The sequence below is a fragment of the Balaenoptera musculus genome, chromosome X (assembly GCF_009873245.2).
Source record: "Balaenoptera musculus isolate JJ_BM4_2016_0621 chromosome X, mBalMus1.pri.v3, whole genome shotgun sequence".
Classification (NCBI taxonomy): domain Eukaryota; kingdom Metazoa; phylum Chordata; class Mammalia; order Artiodactyla; family Balaenopteridae; genus Balaenoptera; species Balaenoptera musculus.
The window spans coordinates 22,098,437-22,122,003 of NC_045806.1; the positions used below are offsets into that span (position 1 = coordinate 22,098,437).

At 39.8% G+C, this 23,567-nt stretch overlaps 2 protein-coding genes across 2 annotated transcripts; both read left to right on the forward strand.

Annotated features, from left to right (window-relative positions):
• The first annotated feature begins 127 nt into the window (after positions 1 to 127).
• Positions 128 to 1,179, forward strand: LOC118888981 (melanoma-associated antigen B5-like). The gene is given in 2 exon segments (XM_036840500.1): positions 128 to 172; positions 175 to 1,179. Coding segments are annotated over 2 exon segments (1,050 nt in total).
• Positions 1,180 to 13,433: 12,254 nt separating this feature from the next.
• On the forward strand, positions 13,434 to 14,208 carry LOC118888982 (melanoma-associated antigen B3-like). Its single transcript, XM_036840501.1, is given in 2 exon segments — positions 13,434 to 13,501; positions 13,503 to 14,208. Coding segments are annotated over 2 exon segments (774 nt in total).
• The last annotated feature ends 9,359 nt before the right edge of the window (positions 14,209 to 23,567 follow it).

Sequence of the window (23,567 nt, forward strand, 5' to 3'; positions counted from 1 at the left end):
TTCCTTATAACCAAGGTGGTATTTCCCTGCTGAAGCTGCACACTCTCTCAACCTTCCTCATCCAGTGGACCCTTATCCCCTGCTCTTCTACTCACACTCCTGACCATTGTGCCTGAGCACAGTCATCATGCCTCGGGGTCAGAAGAGTAAGCTCCGCACCCGTGAGAAACGGGCCGCCAGGCCCAAGATGACTCCCAGAGTCACAGGAGAGTTCAGGCCACTGCAGTAATAGAAGAACCCCCCTCCTCCTCTTCTCCTGTTTTGGAAGATAATCCCCAGAGTTCATCAGCTACTGGGTCAAACAGCACTTCTCAGGGGTCTTCAAAAGCCCCATCTACTACCATCACTTCTTCAAGTACTTCTGACACAAGGTCTGATGAAAATGATAACAGTCAAGATGAGGAACATCCATGTTCCTCTGATGTCTCACCTTCTACTGAGAGCACATACAGTGATACTCTAACTAGTCAGATGGATTTGTTGGAGCAGTTCCTTCTGCACAAATATAAAATGAAGCAGCCCATTATGAAGGAAGACATGCTGAAGATTGTCAACCAAAAGTACCAAAACCGATTTGCTGAGATTCTCAAGAAAGTCTCTGAACGCATTGAGGCTGTCTTTGCAGTTGACTTGAAGGAAGTCGACTCAACCATCCACTCATATGACCTTGTCAGCAAACTGAAACTCCCCAACAATGGGAGGGTGTGTCCTGGTAGGGGGTTACCTAAGACCGGTCTCTTGATGACAGTCTTGGGTGTAATCTTCATGAACGGCAACTGTGCCACTGAGGAAGACATCTGGAAATTCCTGAATGTGATGCGAGTATATGCTGGGAGGAAGCACTCCACCTATAGGGAGCCCAGGAAGCTCATCACCAAAGATTTCGTGAGGCTGAAGTACCTGGAGTACCGCCAGGTGCCTAACAGTGATCCTCCACGCTATGAGTTCCTGTGGGGCCCGAGAGCCCATGCTGAAACCAGCAAAATGAAAATCTTGGAATTTTTGGCGAAGTTCAGCAATACGGTTCCCAGTGCCTTCTCATCACAATATGAAGAAGCTTTGCAAGATGAGGAAGAGAGAGATCGAGCCAAAATTGCAGCCAGGCCTGGAAATACTGTCACTTCCAGGCATGTTCCATGGCCACGTCCAGCAGCTTCTCCCACCCTTACTGAAGTCTGAGACTTTTTAAAAATCATCCAGATAAGAAAATTTGACATCACAATAGGGATTTTTGTTGAAATGGGAAAGAATCCCACAATAAAATTGTTGGGATAATGGAATGAAAAAATAAAAAATAATTAAAAAGAAAACATGATAAACCTTGATTTTTCTTAATCCTTTCAGTCTTCTGTTTTGTAAAATTAAATGATTTATACCTCAATATGCTTATTAAAGAATGTAGGAGGTATTAAATCTTAACAAGTTAGACCTCTTACTCACTTTCTTTTTTATTTCCCAAACGTCAGTTGAGCATCTGCTCTTTAAAAGGTTCTGTGCTAGTACCGGCAATGCTAAGATAAAGACCCAGCCTATGCCCATACAACTTTAGAAGCAAGGAGCTGCAGTCATACAAGATGTTGAGATGCCCTCTATGACTTACGGGAAAGTAAAAGGATAATCCAGAAAGAAATCTCTACCTGGGGCAGTGTATTGATTTGTTAGGGCTTCCACAACAAAATACCACAGAATGGGTGGCTTAAACAACCAAAATTTATTTTCTCACAGTTCTGGAGGCTGGAAGTCCAAGATGAGGGTTGGTTTCTTCTGAGGCCTCTCTCCTCAGCTGGCAGATGGCCACCCTCTTCACTTGGCTGTCCCTTTGTGTGCATATATCCCTGGTCTCTCCTTTTGTGTCCTAACCTCTTCTTATAAAGACACCAGTCAGATTGGGTTATGGCCTACCCTAATGGCCTCATTTTAACTTAACCAGCTCTTTAAAGACCTTATCTCCAACTACAGTCGCATTCTGAGGTACTGGGGTTTATGCCTTCAACATGAATTTTTGTGGGGACACAATTAAGCCCCTAACAGACAGAAATCTAAGGTGTCTTTGCTCTTATCTCAATGCAGGAGAATACAGTGCACAGACAGGTATTCTTTGCACATTGTCTCCAGGGAGTTTCTGAGACATAAGGGTTAACTGCCTTGAGGTATGTCAGGGAGGAGGAAATTCCCCCACTACCCCTTTGAGTTCTTGTGGTTAGACTAATAAAGTTGACACAAGACAAATTAACAGGAGAAAAAGAAAGAAACTGTAATTCATGTGCACGGAGGTGTCATAGAAATGGGACCTAGGAAGTAGCCAAAGCAGGCAGCTTTTATACTTTTTAGACAAAGAAACAATAAACTTGTGAGGAATGGACAGGACAAATAAACTTACATTTTGGGTAATTCCTTCAATTAGTAAGGAATCTAAACAGAATTTGGGCTTGGGGTAGTAAGTTAAAGAAGTAACAAGGTTTGTTTATACAGGCTTCTCTGCCTGAATTCCCTATTTCTGGCTATAAGGGTATCCTTCTACCTCCAGATGCAGGGAATGCATCTTTCACATGAGAGATTTATTTCCTGCTTTCAGGGAGACCGAAGGGAGGGTCGGAGTGCCCCTCCTGCACTGGCTGTTTCTTAAATAACTTTAATTCAAAATAATCAATATGCCATTGTGGTATATTTGGGGGCAGCCTGCCCTAAGCCTTAACAGTTCCCTCCTCTGAAACTTCCCTGGAAGTTTCACATATTAAGAGCTGAACTGGTCACTGTGGAGACAGAGAATGGGTTAGTAGAGTCCTCCATTTCATTGAACCAGTTTCTTAGTTCTGAGAACAGTTCAGTTCAGTTAAATTGTTGTATCTCATTTCAGGAGGCAGTGATGCAGATGGGCTCCCAAAGCTAGGTCTATGGTGCAAGCAATATCAGGTATTTAATAAGAGGCATTTCTATGGAAACAAAAGAAAAACAAAGGTTAATGATTGGAGCTGGTTATAAACCAGTTTCTGAGCCCAGGGGGCGGTCAGTCAAGAAGATTTCTAGGTGTCAGGTTCGAAGCATCTATTGCAGTTTGAAATGTCTCTGATGATGTCACTGAGTGTTCAGGTTAACTTTCTGAGTGGCTCATACAGCAACTGGCTGTAGATTGTTTAAATATGAGCTGTTGTGGCAATTTCTCTGACGTTTATATCAAGTCGTCTAGCTTCAGTGTGCAGGGCTTCAGGAAAAGAACAGTTTTAGCTCTCAATGATTCAAGTCAAAAGGATGGGAGAGGGGAGCAGGTCAAGTTGGCAGAGGAGTAGGACATAGAGCTCACCTTCTCCCCACAGATACATCAAAAGAATGAGAGAAAATTGGAAATGTTAGTTTAGAGAGTTGCAGCCAGATACTGGAGGAAACTAGAAAAATTCAGGATCCAGTCCAGTTTACAGGTAAATGACAAAACTTCAAGGAAAAGTAATAGCACTAGAATCTAATACCCACAAGTGCATAGTATAGTTTCTATTGAAACAATTTTTCTCTCTAAAATCTCCCTCATCTCTACCAAAGAAAGCAAAATTAAGACTAATTTGTTTGCAAAATAAGTCTAGATTCAATAAACTTGGCCTGATTATTTATGTTAAGTCCAGCAAGAATAGCAATTGGCCATATAGGCTCTTTTAAATCTGCTTTGCTGGAAGTTTTCATAAGGAGTCTCCAGAGTGAAATTTTAATAGCTTCTCAAGGCCAGGAAGCCACACCAAAGACTTGTCGTCAGAGTTCCTTTTATACCTAGAGATTTGGGTGAATTCCTCTCTTCTTGAAGTCCCCCAAATATCCTGAGGCTCCTGTGCCTGCCAGGAAGTGGCCTTCCTTACTCACCTGGTAAGGCTGCTGGGAAGCTGCTGGGAACTCTGTCAGCAAGGTCCTAGGCTGTTTTTTCAAGGGGCTTTATGGTTCCATAAAGTCGACCTTAGTTCCTTCAAGCTATCTGGTCATATCTGAGTCTACATGTATCTCTGTCAAATATGACATTCCAATCAAAGTCTTGGCAATATAACCAATGTTTCCAATTGTGTCCTGCTATAAGAACAGATTCTTATTCAATTATGCAAATAACTATTTTGCCAAGAAAATAAGAATACTCACTGAGACTTTCTGAATTCTGGAGTGATCAGGTAGGGACAAAAAGATAAATGTTTAAATTCTATTTACAAAGGTATAATTTATCAAATTGCTGTAAGTTAAAAAATTCCCTTATATCTGGAAAATGAAAGATTTTTAAAAATCAGTAATATTTCAGACAAAAAAATCATGAAAATTATAATCATATTCATCAATTCATTCGGTCCCATGTTAATTCTTGTTCTGCTTGAATCCAGTTTTTCCATTAGTTCTATCGATCTTCCCTGAAGATTGTGGGTGATAGGGACAGTGATAATTTCAAGAAGTTTGCAAGGTTTTTGTTAAGGCTTGTATGATTTGCCCAGGGAAATCTGTGCCTTGATCACTGGATATTATAAAAGGTATACCCCAAGTGGAGAACACATTTTCTAAACAGTTTATTTGCCACTGTGAGGGAATCAGCTTTGCAGCAAGGGAAGGCTTCAACCCATCCAGAAAATATACATACAATAACAAGAGTATTTTGATGACTCATACTAAGTGGCAAATAAATGAAGTCCAGTTGCAGGTGTTCAAAGGGTCCAGCGAAAGGAGGTCTTGAGGCCTCTGGGGACAAAAATCTTTTTTTTTTTTTTTTTCTTCCCAGGGTTATGGACCTGCCAGGTCAGACATTGCTGGTAAACTTTTTGCACAGTTTTATAGAAATCTTCCTACCAATGTCTATTTATAATTTGAGTTATCTTAAATGGGGGGGGGGGTTGCCAGAAAGCTGGGAGGAACCAAGGGACCATCTTGGGTTTCTCATAGCCCCAGCTATTTATTTTATAGCTATTGTTTACCCATTTAATTTCTCCAATTCAGAGGCAGACTGGTGCTATGTTAAACGGACATCAGGATGGCAAGTCTGGCGATTAAGGGTCAATTTTTTGGCAGAAGCAAAATGGATTTTATCCACACGTGCCACAATCTTTACAGATTCTTTTTTTGTTGCTGCCTGTGCATAAAAGTCAGCTTCAGTGTTTCCCTGATACTTGGGTTTAGTCCTTTTAGCGTGAGCTTCAATTTTGGTGACAGACAACATTTTATGCCAGGACATAGAAGACTTCCAGTAATTTCGCATAATTTCTGGAACACTTATAATACATACCTATACAGACACAACATAAAAAAGGCTTAACGTTACTTCTTATTTGACAATGCTTCCCATGTAATTTAACATAACAAATACTCCTAATTAGTTTAATATCTCTCTTTTTATAAGGAGAGAGAACAAATCTTTGAGATATTTCAGGGGCCCTCTGAAATAACTCATATCTCAAAGTTAGTTCTAAGTCAAAAAGACTTCATATAGAATTTGATTTGGGGGAAGCTTGTCAAAAATATCAAAGAGGCTTTAAAACACTTAGTCAAATAGGTCACTGTGAAACAATGCTTGTTTATCCATTTAACCAAAGTAACAATTAAAGACTTCATAGGCAAATATAGAAGGTTATATGGTTCTGAGCAAAATTTCACTCTTTTAACACCCAGAGGACTATGTTTACTTTAGCAATCAAAGACCTGATAAAGATAAGACAAGACACTATATATATTTTTTGGTCAGACTCCTTCAAGGTAAAGAAAACCTTTCATAATCTCTTCTTATCAAGAGCAGACCAATAGAAAAAAAAAAAAAAACAAAAAAAAACACCTCTGTCCTTTTAACAGAGATAAAACCAAATTCCAATTCTGTACCAGTTTACTTTTGATACTTAAGCTCATTTACTTAATTAAATTGATTCTAATCTTATTTAGTCCTGACCACACATAAAATTCCTTTCCAAAGATTCCTTTTTTCACAAAACTTACAATTTTCTATGTCCATTTTAATTTGTACCTTGTTTTCTTTCCCATTTAGAAATAACCAGCCTTACGGAAAATCACTTTCTTTTTCCTTAACAAAAACATCTCCATACCCTATAACTTTTCTTACCCCAAAACACATCCTATTTCTATTGCTATATCTGGTAGCTTTAACCAATATATTAATTAGAATTCTTAATCCTTTGAAATCTTAATTTTTTAGTGAAAATAAAGAAGTAAACAGTTCTGAACTGTATTAACATTTTGTGGCTTGGCAAACTTAAAAATACATTTTATAATTTCTAGAAATATATGTTATGTTATAGGATAATCTTTCAATAAAGCATAAGGTATATTTATTAATAAACCCAAACATACTTAGTCTCTGTAGTAAGAGGTAAAAAATATGCAACCTTAGACTTGTTCAGCAGTTAATGTTTTAGTATTTTATCTTATTTGGAAATGACTAGACATTCAATGAATTCTCATCATTTAATTTAACTAGCAAAACCCTAAGAGTGTAAATTACCAAAGAGATTTAGGAAACTATTTAGGTAGACATACCACAAAACAATTATTGTTAAAAAGTTCACCTGGGCTTCCCTGGTGGCGCAGTGGTTGAGAATCTGCCTGCCAATGCAGGGGACACGGGTTCGAGCCCTGATCTGGGAAGGTCCCACATGCCGCGGAGCAACTAGGCCCGTGAGCCACAACTACTGAGCCTGCGCGTCTGGAGCCTGTGCTCCGCAACAAGAGAGGCCGCGATAGTGAGAGGCCCGCGCATCGCGATGAAGAGTGGCCCCTCCTTGACGCAACTAGAGAAAGCCCTCGCACAGAAACGAAGCCCCAACACAGCCAAAAATAAAAAAATAAAATCAATTAATTAATTAAAAAAAAAAAAAAGTTCACCTAAACACTCTTATCTCACTTACACCTATTTAATTCTTTTGTTCTTGAATAATCATACTTAGATTACTCATGAAAATTTCATGAGTCATTAAAGCATTTAGTCATTATCCTAAGGTCTTTTGTCTGTTTTGTTTGTTTGTTTTCTGACAAACTGTTGCAACAGAGACATTAGCTAGTAAACCCAGTAGAACAAAAGTTGTTTTTCTGCATTATATTTTATGCTAACTCTGAAGATATACCCATATTAATTAAATCAACAAGCTTAAAATTAGCTTTTACAATATTTACTAAAGATTATTCTAGATCATGTGAACTTGAAAAACATTTGGGTTAGTTTTTCTTATATTTTTAACAATTTTTATATAAGTACTAGTTTGTTTAAGCCAATTAAATAGAGCTCTTTTACAAATAATGATTTTGGCAACATAATCTGGAGGTAGAAAGATACCATATTTATAAAGTAGACATATAGACATATAGACAGACAAAACCAGAGATCTCATAGTTTTCATTTTAAAACTTCAGTCATGAATCAGGTACAATACAAAACTCACTAGTTTATAAATAACAGTTAGAATTAATTAAGTGTACTCATTCAGATGGCTAAAGTCTTTTTTTATTTGTGGAGAAGAATTTTAAGATCTGTATTTGCCCTTGACAAGCAATTTTGAGGAGACTGTTCAGGCAAGAGAGTCTTTTAGCAGTTTGTGTTTGAAGAGGTCCCTTTCCTTTTTTTTTTCTTCTTTTTTTTTTTCTTTTTAAGTTCTACAGACTGAGCTAATCCAGACTCATAACTTTAAGGGGCAGGGAAGGAAATGTTAAGTTTTGTCCTAGGGAGTTTTGGAGTATATTTGTCTATTATCATAAGTCTTTGAGTAATCACTATTAATTTTTTTCTTAAGTAAAGGACAATTTTACTCTAATATCCTGATCATTTATAATATCTACAAGCATTTTAAGAGGGATGGGTGAGGGCTTGGGACGGGTAAGGTTAGGTGCGCTTTGACTTGCTTCTAGAATTGTATTTCTGATTTTATATAGATTTACAAGACAAAGACAGTTGTTCCTATTAGCCGTTGAATATTGGACTCCAGCTGATCTGTTCCCGGATTATCTGTAGGAGGGCCTGGAAAACTACTGAGGAAACAGGGCGATTTTTAAGAGCAGAATTTATGTTGGATTTTTGTGTTAATTTCTTTCATCATAATAAGGAATTTCTTAATATTCATTATAATTTTTTTCCTTTCAATTTGATCCTCCCATAAGTACCAATATGAGAGATGTTTATGATGAGAGCTCTCACAAAATTTTTTCCTTTTAAATACAGCCAATTTATTTATTTATTTATTTTTCTTGTTTTTTATTGGGGTATAGTTGTTTTACAATGTTGTGCTAGTTTCTACTGTACAGCGAAGTGGAGTTCCCTGTGCTATACAGCAGGCTCTCATTAGTTATCTATTTTATACATAGTAGTGTATATATGTCAATCCCAATCTCCCAATTCATTCCACCCCAATTTCCCCCCTTGGTGTCCATACGTTTGTTCTCTATGTCTATGTCTCTATTTTTGCCTTGCAAACCGGTTCATATGTGAATACAGCCAATTTAAAGGATCCATCATCTGGCCATTGGCAAGTAGGATCTTATATTAATTTCAAACAGCAACTCAAACCAATAAGCATTTTTTTTTACTGCTTAACCAAAAATGCAAGAGACATATCACAAGAGATTATTTAGCCCTCACAAGATCCAGAAAGTTCATTCCCAGAGTTAGTCTAAAAAAGTAAAAGCCCTTTGTTGCTACAGGTGGTACGACTGGTATAGTGAAAACAATCTCTCTAGTGTCCCACGAAACTGTGGGGCACTCCAGCCATAAACCCATTAATTTATGGCACCAGGCAGGCAGGCACTACTGGAATGGGGCTTTTCCAGTACTAACAAGCAATAAAAGTTGAGATGACAAATGCCCCTTATGGGCCAGGACCCCTTATGACAAACTCCCCTGAGAGCTGGCACAACCAGACAATGAGAGTGCTGGTAACTTCATGTCTTGGAACCCCAGTCTATTCAACTAGCCACCAGATACACCCCAGTAAATGCACCTTCTGGATGACAGACCAGAGAGAATATTCTCACTGGACAAAATGCCAGGCTCTCAAGACATAGAAGAAGACGGAAGGTAAAACCTCATCTCGTTTTTACGTAGAGGAACCACAGCAAAGTTTGTCTAAATAGACACGGGTCTGGTGACAGCTGTTAACAGTCTGTGAGGTTGGCTTGAACAGCAGGCTTATAGGGCCTATGCCTACTGTATTGCCCTATGGTTCTTTCTCCTTATGACAAATGACACAACAGACAGAGACAAAGTAAAACAGTGACCATGTTTGAGAAGAATAGAATCCTAAAGTTTCCCTAAGTCTAAGGAACTAGCTACACAAATATTTTCTCCTGCTAACCTAAATTTAGAGAGAAAAAAAAGGGACTCTCATTACTTTCCCTTCCATCAGACCTTGAAGGCAGCAATCTGGGAGGCTGACATGGTAAGAAATCTTACCTTCTGCGGCCTTTGTCACATGTCCCAGGATCTCTCAGCTGCAGCAGCCTCAGGATGGAAAGCCTCCTGCCTGGCTTGCCAACTGTCAGGGAGGGGGAAATTTACCCCCTACACCTCTTGAGTTCTTGTGGTTGGACTAATAACAAAATTGACACAAGACAGATTAACAGGAGAAAAAGAAACAAATTGTAATTCATGCACATGGAGGTTTCTTAGAAATGGGACCTAAGAAGTGGCCCAAAAAAGGCAGCTTTTATATTTTTAGATGAAGAAACAATAAAGTTTTGAGGAATGGACAGGACAAAAAAACTTGCATTTTGAGTGCTCCATTAGTGAAGAATCTAAACAGAATTTGGGCTTGGGGTAGTAAATTAAAGAAGTAACAAGGTTTGTTTATATAGGCTTCTCTGCCTGAATTTCCTATTTCTGGCTATAAGGGTGTCCTTCTACCTCCAGATGCAGGGAGTACATCTTTCACATGAGAGATTTATATCCTGCTTTCAGGGAGACATAAAGGAGGGTCAGACTGTCCCTCCTGCGTTGGCCATTTCTTCAGTAACCGTAATACAAGGTAATCAATATGCCTTTGTGGCACATTTTGGGGCAGCCTGCCTTGAGCCCCAATGGGTGAGATGCACAGGAGCCACTCCGTTGACACTTTCTGCCTTGAACTGGTAGAGCCAGATCCCAATGCACTAAAAGAGCATTTTAGTTAGGTTATCTTGAGTATAATTTGGCAAATTCTAAGAGAGGGCTAGATTTTGGTGGGGAAGAAACAAAAATAAAAATGGACATGGTTTAGATAGAAGGGCAGCTGGAAAGGACTGAAAGAGTCGGTGCATAACAAAATTCTAGGAAATTTGAGTTGCATCCAGGTGGGGGAAAAAAAACACCTCCACACTAAAATTAAATAATAAATGCTCCCAGTGTGGACAAGATACTTAATTTTACTTGCTAAAGCAAATTTTTGACTGATTTGGTAGTGTTTTGTCTGAGAGCATTGCATTTTCTCTGACATATGCTGGATTTAAGAAAACATTCCTACATAGGAGGGTGATATTGTCTAGGTAAAAATAGTAACTGCCATTCATGAAACACCCAATATTTGCTAGTCATTTTGATGGGTGCTTTATACACAATACATACATTCCCACAGTCATACAAGATAGGGTTTATCAAACTCAGTTGGCAAATGAAGAACTTGCAATATTCTCATGTTCACAAGGTTTTAAGTGACACAGCTAGACTAGACTCCTAGTCTAAATTTCTGTAGGGCACACACTGTTCTACCACTCCCACCCTGAAGCTGACCTTGCGTATCGTTATTCACTTTTCTTCTCACTACTCCATAGTATATCTCAGGTGACTGAAGAAAAAAAAAAAACAGTTTGTGCCCAAAGTACTGGATTGGAATACATAGCCAGGGCGATAAGAAAACCAAAATAAATGAAGGATATGAATAATGAAAGGAAGGATATACTATCTGGTAACAATATGATCATCTATATATGCAGTGTCAGTTAACCTCGAAAGATGGGGTCTCACAAAATTATCAGGCTCAGCCCATTTCCTGTAGTATGTAAGTCTTGTAGAACAGAAGTTCCATTAGAAGCCAAGTTTGGGTGGTAGAGGAGAAATAATCAGCGTGTTTTTTGTTTTCTCTCTGAAAGCTCACCTCCTATGTGAGTCCTCTACCTTGCTCTTCAGCTTCCCCATCGCACATCTTTCCTGAGACACAGATCCACTGTCGTAAGATTTACAGTGGAGAGAGTACTCAAGCGTTTGCAGGGATGTGGCACTTCCCAGGAAACCATTCATTAAAGAGACAGGAGCTGAGACGAGGACCTAGGTGAATGATGACTGAGGAGAACACCACTTCTCTGTAGTGTAGGGAGTCTTGCAGAGACTTTCCCTAGCCTGATCTTAGACCTATGCCATCAGGCAGCCTCCTGCAAGGAAGGTCTCAAGGAGGTGAGGACCTTGTTGTAAGGGCAGTGGCAGAGGGAAGTTCCCAAGGGTCTGAAAGGAGTATAACTGAGAATCCTGTGTGCAACTGAGGGTGCCCTCCACCCCAGAACAGAGGGGGCACCAGAGATCGAGGCCCTGTCGGTGGTGAGGTGAGGGGTAGCGCTCACTTGCTCCTAGGGAGCCTGAGGAAGGTGAGAGACTTTGCCTCCTGCGACGAGCAGCCTCAGGGGTGAGGAGTTCCAGGTTCTAGCAGGAACCGAGTCGAGGTGAGGAGCCTGAATGACGAATGGGAGACATTCCCCAACCCCTGCCTCCCCTCCAAAACCCCGCCCCTCTTCTAAGTCCTGGGATGCCTTGCGCAGTGCAGTCAGGCTGAGGGAGATTTCGGCCCAGAGGCTCTCAGGGCGCTGAGGGCCTTGGTTTATGTGGGCAGCCCCAGTTCAGCACACGGAGGAGAAGACGCTAGCAAGAGTCTGGGTGAGGAAATTTAGGTGGAAAGTCCCAACGAGGCCCTGCTTGCCACTCTCAGAGGACCCAAGCATGGCAGTCAGGTAGAGGGAAGCCTTCCTTTCCTATTTGATAGATCAGGAAGCTGAGGGCCTTGCCCTGAAGGAGTTCAAAGACGGAACTCTGAGTGGGGTCTGAGGGGACCTCAACCCCAGAACAGTGAAGTGGCACAGAACTTGCTTGCTTCCGTCAAGCCTGGGAAGCCCCGCGCAGGGCTATCAGGCTTACTTCTGAGAGGAGGGTCTCAGGGATGTGAGGGCGTTGGTTTGAGGGGAGGGGCCTCAAGTTAGCAGAGAAAAGCATCCCAAGTGTGGCCAGGAGTCAGGATAAGGACCCTATGTGAGGACTGAGGGAATTCCCACCCTGCTGGCAGCCTGGGGTGTCTGTACAACTGGTGATGTGATGACTGACACTCATTTTCTCCTATGGTATCACGGGGAGGGGAGGGTGGGGGGATGGAGGGAGGCGGGGAAGTGGGGGATGCGGGAGGCCGGGGGTGGGAGGTGGGAGGCAGGAAGGCTGAGGGTGGTGGGGAGGCAGGAGGTGGGGGGGTGAGAGATTTTGTTTATAAGGGATAGTTTATCCCCCACAGTAGGAGGATTTCCAGATCTTTCCAGGAGTTTAGTTGTCTGGGGGGAACACCCACAAATAGGGTACAAGAGAATCCATCCCCTATTCTCAGCCTTGGAGACCACTGGCAGCTGGGGGAACCCTCATATCCTCCTGGGGTGGGGTGTGTCTCAGGAGACGCTGGCAGGAAGAGAGAAGGCCCAGACTATGCCAAGGGTCAAAGGAAGGGAAAGACTGAAGGGACCACCAATCATTGAATAGATAACAAAAAATCTAGGCCCCACCTTTGCATTCAGAACTTGAAGGTTCAGGGCAGGGCTGTCAGGCTGAGGATCACCCTCACTTATTTACATCAAATGTAAGAGAGAAGAGTATAAGGTTAGTATCAAGTTGCAGCCACCAGTCAGCAGAGGGGAGGTGTACCAGGTACTACCTGGAGAACAGGTGAATATCCTGAATGACAACTGATCACCCAAGCAGCCCATGACAGAGAGGGCTCCACATAGCTCTCAGTTGGGTGCCCCCTGACAGAGAGAGGGGCTAAGGGACCCCTTTACTTCCTCCTCTGGGGTCTCAGGGAAGTGTTGGATTTGGTTTGAGGTGTCAACTTCAAAGCACCAGAATAGAGGGGGCCCTTGACCTGCCAACAGTTGACATGATGATCCTGACTGTAAACTGAGAAGACTGTCACACCCCACAACAGAGGCTTCCTACTGGCAGCCCCTGCTGTTATCCCAGTATACCCCAGGCAGGGCTGGCAGGCCGCAGTCTAAGGTTCTAACATCCTCCACAGGGTTCTCAGGGGACAGGCTGACCAAAACAGAAGCCTTGAGGGGGCCTAGAGCAGTGCCCTCAAAGACCCTGCAGAGGCGGCCTTGGTTAAAGCCAGGGAGGAATCTCCCCGCTGAAGGTGCTCATAGCATCTTATTCTCCTTCCTCCAGGTGTCCACATCTTCTGACCTCCTATATATACTCCTTCCTGCTGTCCTTGACCATGCCTCAGAGTCAGAAGAGTAAGGTCCATGCTGGTGATAAACGCCACCAGGCCGGAGGTGAGATTGAGTTGTGGGGGTGCCCAGGCCATAGCAGCAGCAGAAGAGGAGTCCACTACCACCTCCTCTCCTCAGTGTGGAGGCATTACCCAAAGTCTGCCTGCTGCTGGGTCATGTAGCACTGCCCAGGAGCCTCAAAGAGCACCAACTACCACCACTACTTCTGCAGGCATTTCTTACACGAGATCTGATGAAGCTTCCAACGGCCAACATGAGGATAGGGCAAGCGCCTATGAGGTCCCACCCTTCACTGAGAGCTCAGGAACTGACTTTTTAACCAGGAAGGTTGGGTTGTTGAAGCAGTGCCTTCTGTACAAGTATAAAATGAAACAGCCCATTATGAAGGAAGATATGCTGAAGATTGTCCACCAAAGCTACCACGGCCAATTTGCTGAGATTCTCAAGAGAGCCTCTGAGAGCATTGAGATAGTCTTTGCAGTAGATGTGAAGGAAGTCGACTCAACCAGTCACTGCTACAATCTTGTCAGCAAATTGAAACTTCCCAACAATGGGAGGGTGCGTGGTGGAAGGGGGTTACCCAAGACCGGTCTCCTGATGAATCTCCTGGGTATGATCTTCATGAAGGGCAACTGTGCCACTGAGGAAGACATCTGGAAATTCCTGAGTATGATGCGAGTGTATGCTGGAAGGAAACATTTCATCTATGGGGAGCCCAGGTAGCTTATCACCAAAGATTTAGTGAGCCTTATAAGATAGGGTTTACCAAACTTGGCACATGAGGAACTCACAGTTTTTTCAAGTTCACAAGACTGGTTATTAGCAGAGCTGGGAATAGACCCCTGGTCTGAATTTGTCTAGAGGCCATACTGTTCCACTCCTCCCAGCCTGAGGCAGACCTGTCTCTTAATTCACTTTTCTTTGCACTATTCCAAAATGTATCTCAAGCAATAAAAAGGCACTTGTAGCCAAAGTGCTAAAAGCAGGCCTACTGAAGGGAAGAGTAAACATGAGAATAAATCAATATTTGGGGATTGTCCCTGGGTTTCATTTTCCTAGGATCTTACTGAGAGCTAACTGTCTAGAAGCTGGTATCTTGTCCAGCTCCAGTTCTTTCTACCATTACAGCACCCTTCTCCCGGGACTTCCCCAGTGTGTCCTTCTTCCAACTCTGGAACCTGACCTGCTGACCAGCTCTTCTCTGCGGCCTCCTCTAAGGGCTACACTCTGCTCTCAGTGCAGCAGACAGCCCCTATCCCCTGCTGTCCCCCTGACTTAGAGCATCCCAACTCCCTGGAGATCACTTCCTTCACCATGGATGTGTATCATCTTTATTTTCCTGTTTATGTGGTAATTTGGAGATTTTCATTTCTCTTTCTCATTGTCTCTCTGTATCTCTGTCTCTTTGTCTCTCTTTTCATTATTTTTCAAATGTCGTCTCTATTAATAGATGGTTTAAATAGCTTCTGAGTATAAGTTTATGAATCACTTGTTTATACATTTACTGCTGTGTACCAAGTTTGCAAGTAGGAGTTTTTATAGTTTGTGAATCAAATTGGGAAACATTCACTCTTATCTTTCATCTAGAATAGGGTAACATGGCATTGGAATAGGTGTTACTTTAGAAAAGTGAAATAAGTCAGTAGTAAAATTGTTGGCATCAAGAAATAGAGCAAAATAAAGTAAAAGATTATCAATTCATCTCTTCCTTATCTTCTTTAGTCTGTTATTCAGTAAAAATTAAATGACACATACCTGGATTTGTTTAGCTTACTTAAGAATTTAAGAGAAATTAAATCTTAATAAATTAGATAATATGCTCCCTGGCTCATTTATTCCCTTAACATTAATTGGGCATCTGCTCTTTGGAATACATTGTGTTATTTCTGGGGATGCTAGGATCTTTGTGTCTAGCAGCAGTAATCTTATAAGGAAGGTGGTAAGATATATGGTAAACCAGAGGGACAATTAAAAAGAGTGAGGGAGTTGAGCTCCAGGTAAACACAGTGAAGTAGGAGTTAAGTTTAAATGCTCCAAGGTACATCCATTTGGGAAACTGCAAGTTCGTCAGATTAAAGTTTAAGTTTAGCTATGTCATGTGGAGTTAAGTGGGAGTGAGGAACAAGGGCCAGCTCTTCACATGGTGTGTCTCAGAGTTGAGAGACTTAAGCTTGGAGCGCAAAATGACTTTTTTTTTTTTTTTTTTTATGGATTTCTTTTTTTTTTTTTAACTTTTTGGGTTTGTTTGTTTGTTTATTTATTTATTTATTTATTTATTTATTTATTTATTTATTTATTTATTTATTTATTTATTTATTGATTGATTGATTGATTGATTGATTGATTGATTGATTGGCTGTGTTGGGTCTTCGTTTCTGTGCGAGGGCTTTCTCCAGCTGCGGCGAGCGGGGGCCACTCTTCATCGCGATGCGCGGGCCTCTCACTAACGCGGCCTCTCTTGTTGCGGAGCACAGGCTCCAGACGCGCAGGCTCAGTAGTTGTGGCTCACGGGCCTAGTTGCTCCGCGGCATGTGGGATCTTCCCAGACCAGGGCTCGAACCCTTGTCCCCTGCATTGGCAGGCAGATTCTCAACCACTGCGCCACCAGGGAAGCCCAAAATGACTTTTGAATCCTGGATCAACTAGAAAGAAACTCTCCATTGGCAGAGGTAAGGTAGGTGTTCTGGGCCCTGTTCCATTACATTTGAACACAGTTTGCAAAGTAATTGTTACACCTGTATCTCATGTCCACACAAAAACCTGCACAATTTTTGATAAGCTGTACTTTCATTTCATTTAGTTCAAAATATTTTTTTCAAATTTCTCTTGAGATTTCTTCTTATACTCATGTGTTGTTTAGAAGTGTTTTGTTTAATCTCCATGGTTTGGGGATTTTCCAATTATCTTTCTGTTATTCATTTCTAGTTTAATTCCATTACTGTCTGAGACAGAAATTGTGTGATTTCTATTCTTTTAAATTTGTGAAGATATATTTTATGGCCCAGAATGTGGTCTATACTGGTGAATGCTCCATGTGAGCTTAAGAAGTATGTGTCTTCTGCAGTTGGATGAAGTAGTCTATAGATGTCAGTTATGTCCAGTTGATAAGTGATGTTGATGAGTTCAACTATGTCCTTACTGATTTTCTGCCTGCTGGTTCTGTCCATTTCTGATAGAGGGGCACAGAAGTCTCCAACTGTAATATTGGATTCATCTATTTCTCCTTACAGTTCTATCAATTTTTGCCTCACACGTTTTGATGCTCTCTTGTTAGGCAAATACACATTAAGGACTGTTATGCCTTCTTAGAGATTTGACACCTTTATCATTATGTAATTCCCTTCTTAATCCCTGATAACTTTCTGTGCCCTGAACTCTGCTCTGTCTGAAATCGATATAACCACTCCCACTTTATTTTGATTAACGTTAGCAGGGTATATCCCTCTTCATTCCTTTACTTTTAATCTATGTGTATCTTTGTATTTAAAACAGGTTTCTTTCTCTAAACAACATATAGTTGGGATTTGTTTTTTGATCCACGCTGACAATCTCTGCCTTTTAATTGGTGTTTTTAGACTGTTGATATTCAAAGTAATTACTGATGTGAATGGGTTAATATCTACCATATTTGTTACTGTTTTCTATTTGCTGCCCGTTTTTCTCTTATTTTTGTTTTATACTCTTTTTCCGCCTTTTGTGATTTTTACGTTAATTAACTTTATTGGGGGACTCATTTCACAATGTACATGTATATCAAAACATGACATTTCACACCTTAAATGTATATAATGTTTGTCATTCATACCTCAATAAAACTGGAAAAAATTAGTTGAGCATTTTATGTGATTCCATTTTCTATCCTTTATTGTATCAATTATTTTTTAAAATTTCTTTTCAGTGGTTGCCCTAGTGTTTGCAGTATACATTTACACCAAATGCAAGTGCACTTTGCAATAACACTACATCACTTTACAGATAGTGCAAGTAGCTTATAATCACAAAGTATTCCTAATTTTTCCCTCCTGTCCCTTGTATTATTTCTATTATTTATTTCACTTATACATAGGCCATAATCATCAAATACATGGTTGTAATTATTGTTTTGAACAAACTGATATCTGTTAGATCAATTATGAATAAGAAAAATATAAGTTTTCTTTCACTCTCATTTATTCTTTCTCTAATTCTCTTCTCTTTATATGGATTCTACATCATTTTCCTTCTTTGTGAAGGACCTCTTTTATTTTTTTCAAGGTCGATCTACTAGCAACAAATTCCCTCAATTTTTGTTTGTCTGAGAAAGTCTTAATTTGTTCTTCACTTTTGAAGGATCATTTTGCAGGATAGAGAAATCCTCTATTTGTCCTCTCAACACTTTAAATATTTCACTCCACTCTTTTCTTGTTTGTGTGGTTTCTGAGGAATAGTCAGATGTAACTCTTTGCTCTTCTAAAGATAGGTTGTTTTTCCTCTGGCTTCTTTTAAAATTTCTCTTTATCTTTGATTTTCTCCAGTTTGATGTGTGGATTTTTCCAACACTACCAAGCAGTTCTCCAATTCTCAGCAGACAGTGACTGGCTGTCCTACAAATTTAACTCAATTCTGACACTATCTACCTGGAGAATGCATCACATCCCCCAGGTTAAAGATTCAGTCCCACATGACTGAATCTACTTCAAATGCCAATCACAAGTCCCAGTTTGCTACCTGTACTTCTGACCTACTAGCTACAAAGTTCACAAGTGATTCTCAGTCCCACGCCCCTCTTAAACTGGACAGGATGGCTATATGGAACTGGAATTGTTTATTTCCCTTGTCCCACATCGAAGGATAGAGAAGGCTAGAGTTGGGTATTTTATTTCTCCCAGACCAGTTGGGCTTTGATAAAACTCCAATAGATTAGGCTCTGATAATATAGTTTCTTCTGAGGGCAGGCATTGTTACGAACAGAATGCTCTGGCATATGTCAAATGATTACTTTTCCCTCCCTTTGCAGGAAGCCCAAAGGGATTTCTTTTCTAGTCTTCACTGTGACAATCTGGTAGAGCTCCTGGAGGTAAAATTCACAAAAATGTAGAGAGTTTTTTTTTTTTTTAAAGATTTAATTTTATTTATTTTTGGCTGCGTTGGGTCTTCATTGCTGCATGCGGGCTTTCTCTAGTTGCGGCAAGTGGGAGCTACTCTTCGTTGCAGTGCATGGGCTTCTCCTTGCAGTGGCTTCTTCTGTCGCGGAGCATGGGCTTTAGGCACACGGGCTTCAGTAGTTGCAGCACTCGGGCTCAGTAGTTCTGGCATGCAGGCTCTAGAGCGCAGGCTCAGTAGTTGTGCCCACAGGCTTAGTTGCTCCACGGCATGTGGGATCTTCCCGGATCAGGGCTCAGACCCGTGTCCCCTGCATTGGCAGGTGGATTCTTATCCACTGCACCACCAGGGAAGTCCCTGTAGAGAGTTTTTAACTCTCAGACTTTTCCACAATGAGCCGCCAAGAAGTTTCTCAATTACAGTTCAGGTTTTCCTACCCTGGCACGGTTCCCATGGAGGTTTCTGCTCTGGTAAGTTCTGATTCTCTGTATTGAACTATCTGCCTTTCCAATTAGAGGGGCAGCAGTTTGCTCTGTGGTCTCACCTCTCTGGCAGATCTAACAAAATTTATTGATTTTTTAGCTTTTTATTTGTTGTTAGGATGGAATGACGACTTCTAAGCTCCTCACATGTCAGACAGGAAACTGTAACTTTATTATTTCTTCAGTTACTCTTTCTGCCCCTTTCTCTCCTCTGAGACTCCTATTATATGTATGCTTTCATAATTGATGATGTTCCACAGGTCTCTTAGGCACTGTTCATTTTTCTTATTTTGTTATTTCTGTTCCTGAGATTATATAGTCTCAATTGACCCATCTTCAGGTTTATTGAGTCTTTCTTTGGCCTGCTCAGATCCCCTACTGAATCCCTCTAGTGTATTTTTTACTTCTGTTATTGTACTTTTCAACTCCAGAATTTCTATTTTGTTCATTTTAATAATTTCTAAATCTTGGTTTATATTCTTTATTTGGGGAGACATTAATTCTCAGTTTCCTTTAGTTCCTTGTTCCTGGTTTCCCTTACCTCTCTGATAATATTTAAATAGTTGATTTAAGTTCTTTGTCTAGTAAGTCCAATGCATGGGTTTCCTCCTGTACAGTTTCTATTAATTTCCTTTTTTCCATACATTTTTTCATTGCATACCTCATGATTTTTTTTTGAAAATTAGACATTTTGAATATTATAATATGTCAACTTTGAGATCAGATTCTTCCCCCATTCATGGCTTATTTTTGCTTCTCGCTGTGGTTTCTGTTTGTTTGCTTCATTAACTTTCTGAACTAACTTTTTAAGATATGTGTTTTTTGTAATGAGTGGTCACTGACATCTCTGTTCAATTAGGTTATTGGTCAGCTAGTGATTTGACAGAGGTTTCAAATCCTGGAATGAAATTGAGGATCCTTTAATGCCTGGAATAAAGAATATAAATCACCTCCATTCTTTGCAGATGGGCTCTATATGTTTGTGTTGGAGTATGCCTTCTACAATCAGTTGGGCAATTTACAACTTTGCCTATACTTCTCCTGCTTGCATGGAGCCTAACTGTGAGCCTGAGGTGAGAGATTAGGGCCTTTCAGGTATATTTTTTAGCATTAGCTAGCCCTGGGCATTCATATGATCTTCTAGATTCCCAGGAATATGTGGTAGCTTTTCAAAGCTCCTTTCCCCCAAAGCATCTCACTCTTTAACCTTTCTTCCCATGCTTTTTGGTTTGCCTAAGATTTGTTCCAACTGTTATCCTTCAGGCATCAGTGGCTTATCTTTAAATGTTTTTGACAAACAGTGCACAGAAAAATGCCTTCTCCCTGGGAGAGTTTAGAGTTTGGAGAAATAAAAGGAGTCCTTTGAACTCATCCTTCAGGGAGCCATTAGATAGGTCAAAACAACCACAATTTCCTGAGAACAGGTCCGTTTTGCTCTCTCTAGCATGAGGAACCCATATCTGGCTCCCTTCCTTAAGGCCAGTACTCATTGGAGGAGCCAGGTAAGAGGTAAGTGAAAATTCCACGAAGTTCTCTTATCAAGATTCAGCTCCCTTGCCTTTTTTTTTTTCTGGTCAATTTTTTAAATTGAAGTATAGTTGATTTACAATGTTGTACAATGTTGTACTTCCTGGTGTACAGCAAAATGATGCTGTTATACATATATATGCATATTCTTTTTAATATTCTTTTCCATTATGGTTTATTACAGGATACTGAATATAGTTCTCTGTGCTATACAGTAGGACCTTGTTGTTTACCTATTTTATATATAGTAGTTTGTATCTGCTAATCCCAAACTCCTAATTTATCCCTCCCTCACCCCCCTGTCCCCTTTGGTAACCATAAGTTTGTTTTCTATGTCTGTGGGTCTGTTTTGTAAATAAGTTCATTTGGGTTATATTTTAGATTCCACATATAAGTGATATCATATGGTATTTGTCTTTCTCTTTCTGACTTATTTCACTTAGTATGATAATCTCTAGTTGCATCCATGTTGCTGCAAATGGCATTATTTCATTTTTTTATGGCTGAATAGTATTCCATTGTAAATATGTACCACATATTCTTTATCCAGTCACCTGTCAATGGACATTTAGGTTGTTTCCATGTCTTGGCTATTGTGAATAGTGCTGCTATAACCATCGGGGTGCATGTATCTTTTTGAATTAGAGTTTTCCCTGGATATATGCCCAGGAGTGGGATTGCTAGATCATATGGCAACTCTATTTTTAGTTTTTTAAGGAACCTCCATACTGTTTTCCATGTGGCTGCACCAATTTACATTCCCACCAACAATGTAGGAGAGTTCCCTTTTCTCCACACCCTCTCCAGCATCTGTTATTTGTAGACTCTTTAATGATGGCCATTCTGACCACTGTGAGGTGGTACCTCATTGTAGTTTTGATTTGCATTTCTCTAATAATTAGCAATGTTGAGCATCTTTTCATGTGCCTATTGGTCATCTGTATGTCTTCTTTGGAGAAACGTCTATTTAGGTCTTCTGCCCATTTTCTGATTGGGTTGTTTGGTTTTATGTTATTGAATTGTATGAGCTGTTTGTATATTTTGGAAATTAAGCCCTTGTTGGTCGCATTGTTTGCAAATATTTTCTCCAAGTCCGTATGTTGTCTTTTTGTTTTGTTTATAGTTTCCTTTGCTGTGCAAAAGCATCTAAGCTTGATTAGGTTCCATTTGTTTAGTTTTGCTTTTATTTCTATTGCCTTGGGAGATTGACCTAAGAAAACATTGGTACGATTTATGTCACAGAATGTTTTGCCTATGTTCTCTTCTAGGAGTTTTATGGTGTCATGTCTTATCTTTAAGTTATTTAGCCATTTTGAATTTATTTTTGTGTATGGTATGGGGGTGTGTTCTAATTTCATTGATTTACATGCAGCTGTCCAGCTTTCCCAAAACCACTCACTGAAGAGACTGTCTTTTCTCCGTAGTATATTCTTGCCTCATTTGTTGAAGATTAATTGACATAGGTGTGTGGGTTCATTTCTGGGCTCTCTGTTCTGTTCCATTGATCCATATATCTGTTTTTGTGCCAATACCACAGTTTTGATTACTGTAGCTTTGCAGTACTGTCTGAAGCCTGGGAGGTTATGCGTCCTGCTTTATTCTCTTTCATAAGGATTGCTTTGGCAATTCTGGATCTTTTATGGTTCCATATAAATTTTAGGATTATTTGTTCTAGTTCTGTGAAAAATGTCAAAGGTAATTTGACAGAGATCACATTAAATCTGTAGATTGCTTTAGGTAGTATGGCCATTAAAACAATATTAATTCTTCCAGTCTAAGTCAGCTCCCTTTTTAAATTAAGTAGTCTCCTCAGTTGTTGTAAAACTATGATTAATTTTTAGAGTTTTAATAAAGTTTATTCTGACAGTTTTTGCCAGTTTCTTAGATGTTTTTGTTTCAGAATAGTGTTCTGGAATTCTCTACTCCACCATTTTCACTGAATTTACTCCATTCCCCTATTTTTAAGGTGAAACAATCTTAAGTTCTATGATTGTGAAGTGTTTTATAATATAAACATTTTCTTCTGCATGTTTGAAGCGAGAATGGTGAAAGGCTTATATACTACTGGCTCAAGAAAAAAAAAGTTGCTGAATATCATTGGGTATATATAATAGGATGTTAAACAACTTAATAGTAAAGACTTTAATGATTGATTTTTAGTTTTCTCAGCATTCTTTCTGGTCTCAATGAATTAACCCTTTAAAGGCTAAAAATTGTTTAAAAACAAGTACTTTCTTCAACAATACTGTTTAAATCATATAGTACTTTTAAGTACATTTTTTCCTAAGATCATAAATTGTTTTCTGTGAGTTAGTTTTTCCATCACTTTTAACATTTCTGAATTAGTGAGGCAAATTTTTTTTCATACAGACACAATTTAAATGCATAGCTAAGTGGTTTGTGAAATATCACACATAATTGGTAATGACATTAATATTATAAATTGGATCTACAATTGCATAGCCTAAAGAATGATGAAATCATTAATTTGCCTTGGAAAGCTATAGATACACCTACAATGTGACCAAAGACAGGTTATGTAAATAAAGTAACCTATCCCCAATGTCACACATGTAATTGTTAGAATATAAATATTTTAAAATAATGATTTCAAAAAACGGAAATATATAAACTATTTCAGCATGTTGGGCTCCATGTCAGATAATAAAATAGTAATACCCATTCTTACAAAGAATGCATATAGTGAATACTGACAGAAGGCCCATGAGAATTAATATGTACAATTGCTTCTCTCACTGCATGAAAAGTTTGTGGAAATTGAAATTTAAACCATAGTGCTAAAGTACGGCACGGGTCCAAGGCACCTGCTATCCATGAATACAATACTGATCTTAAGGCAATATTTGGAAATTTAAAAGTTTGGCATGTAAGTATTATAGGGATAGTGCACATTATAGCAAGATTTTTTAAAACAATTAAATGTGACTATTTCATGATATGGTCCAATGGTGTATAAAATTTCTTCTAGAGAAACAAAGAATGTTTTTGGACCAATGCATAAAACAG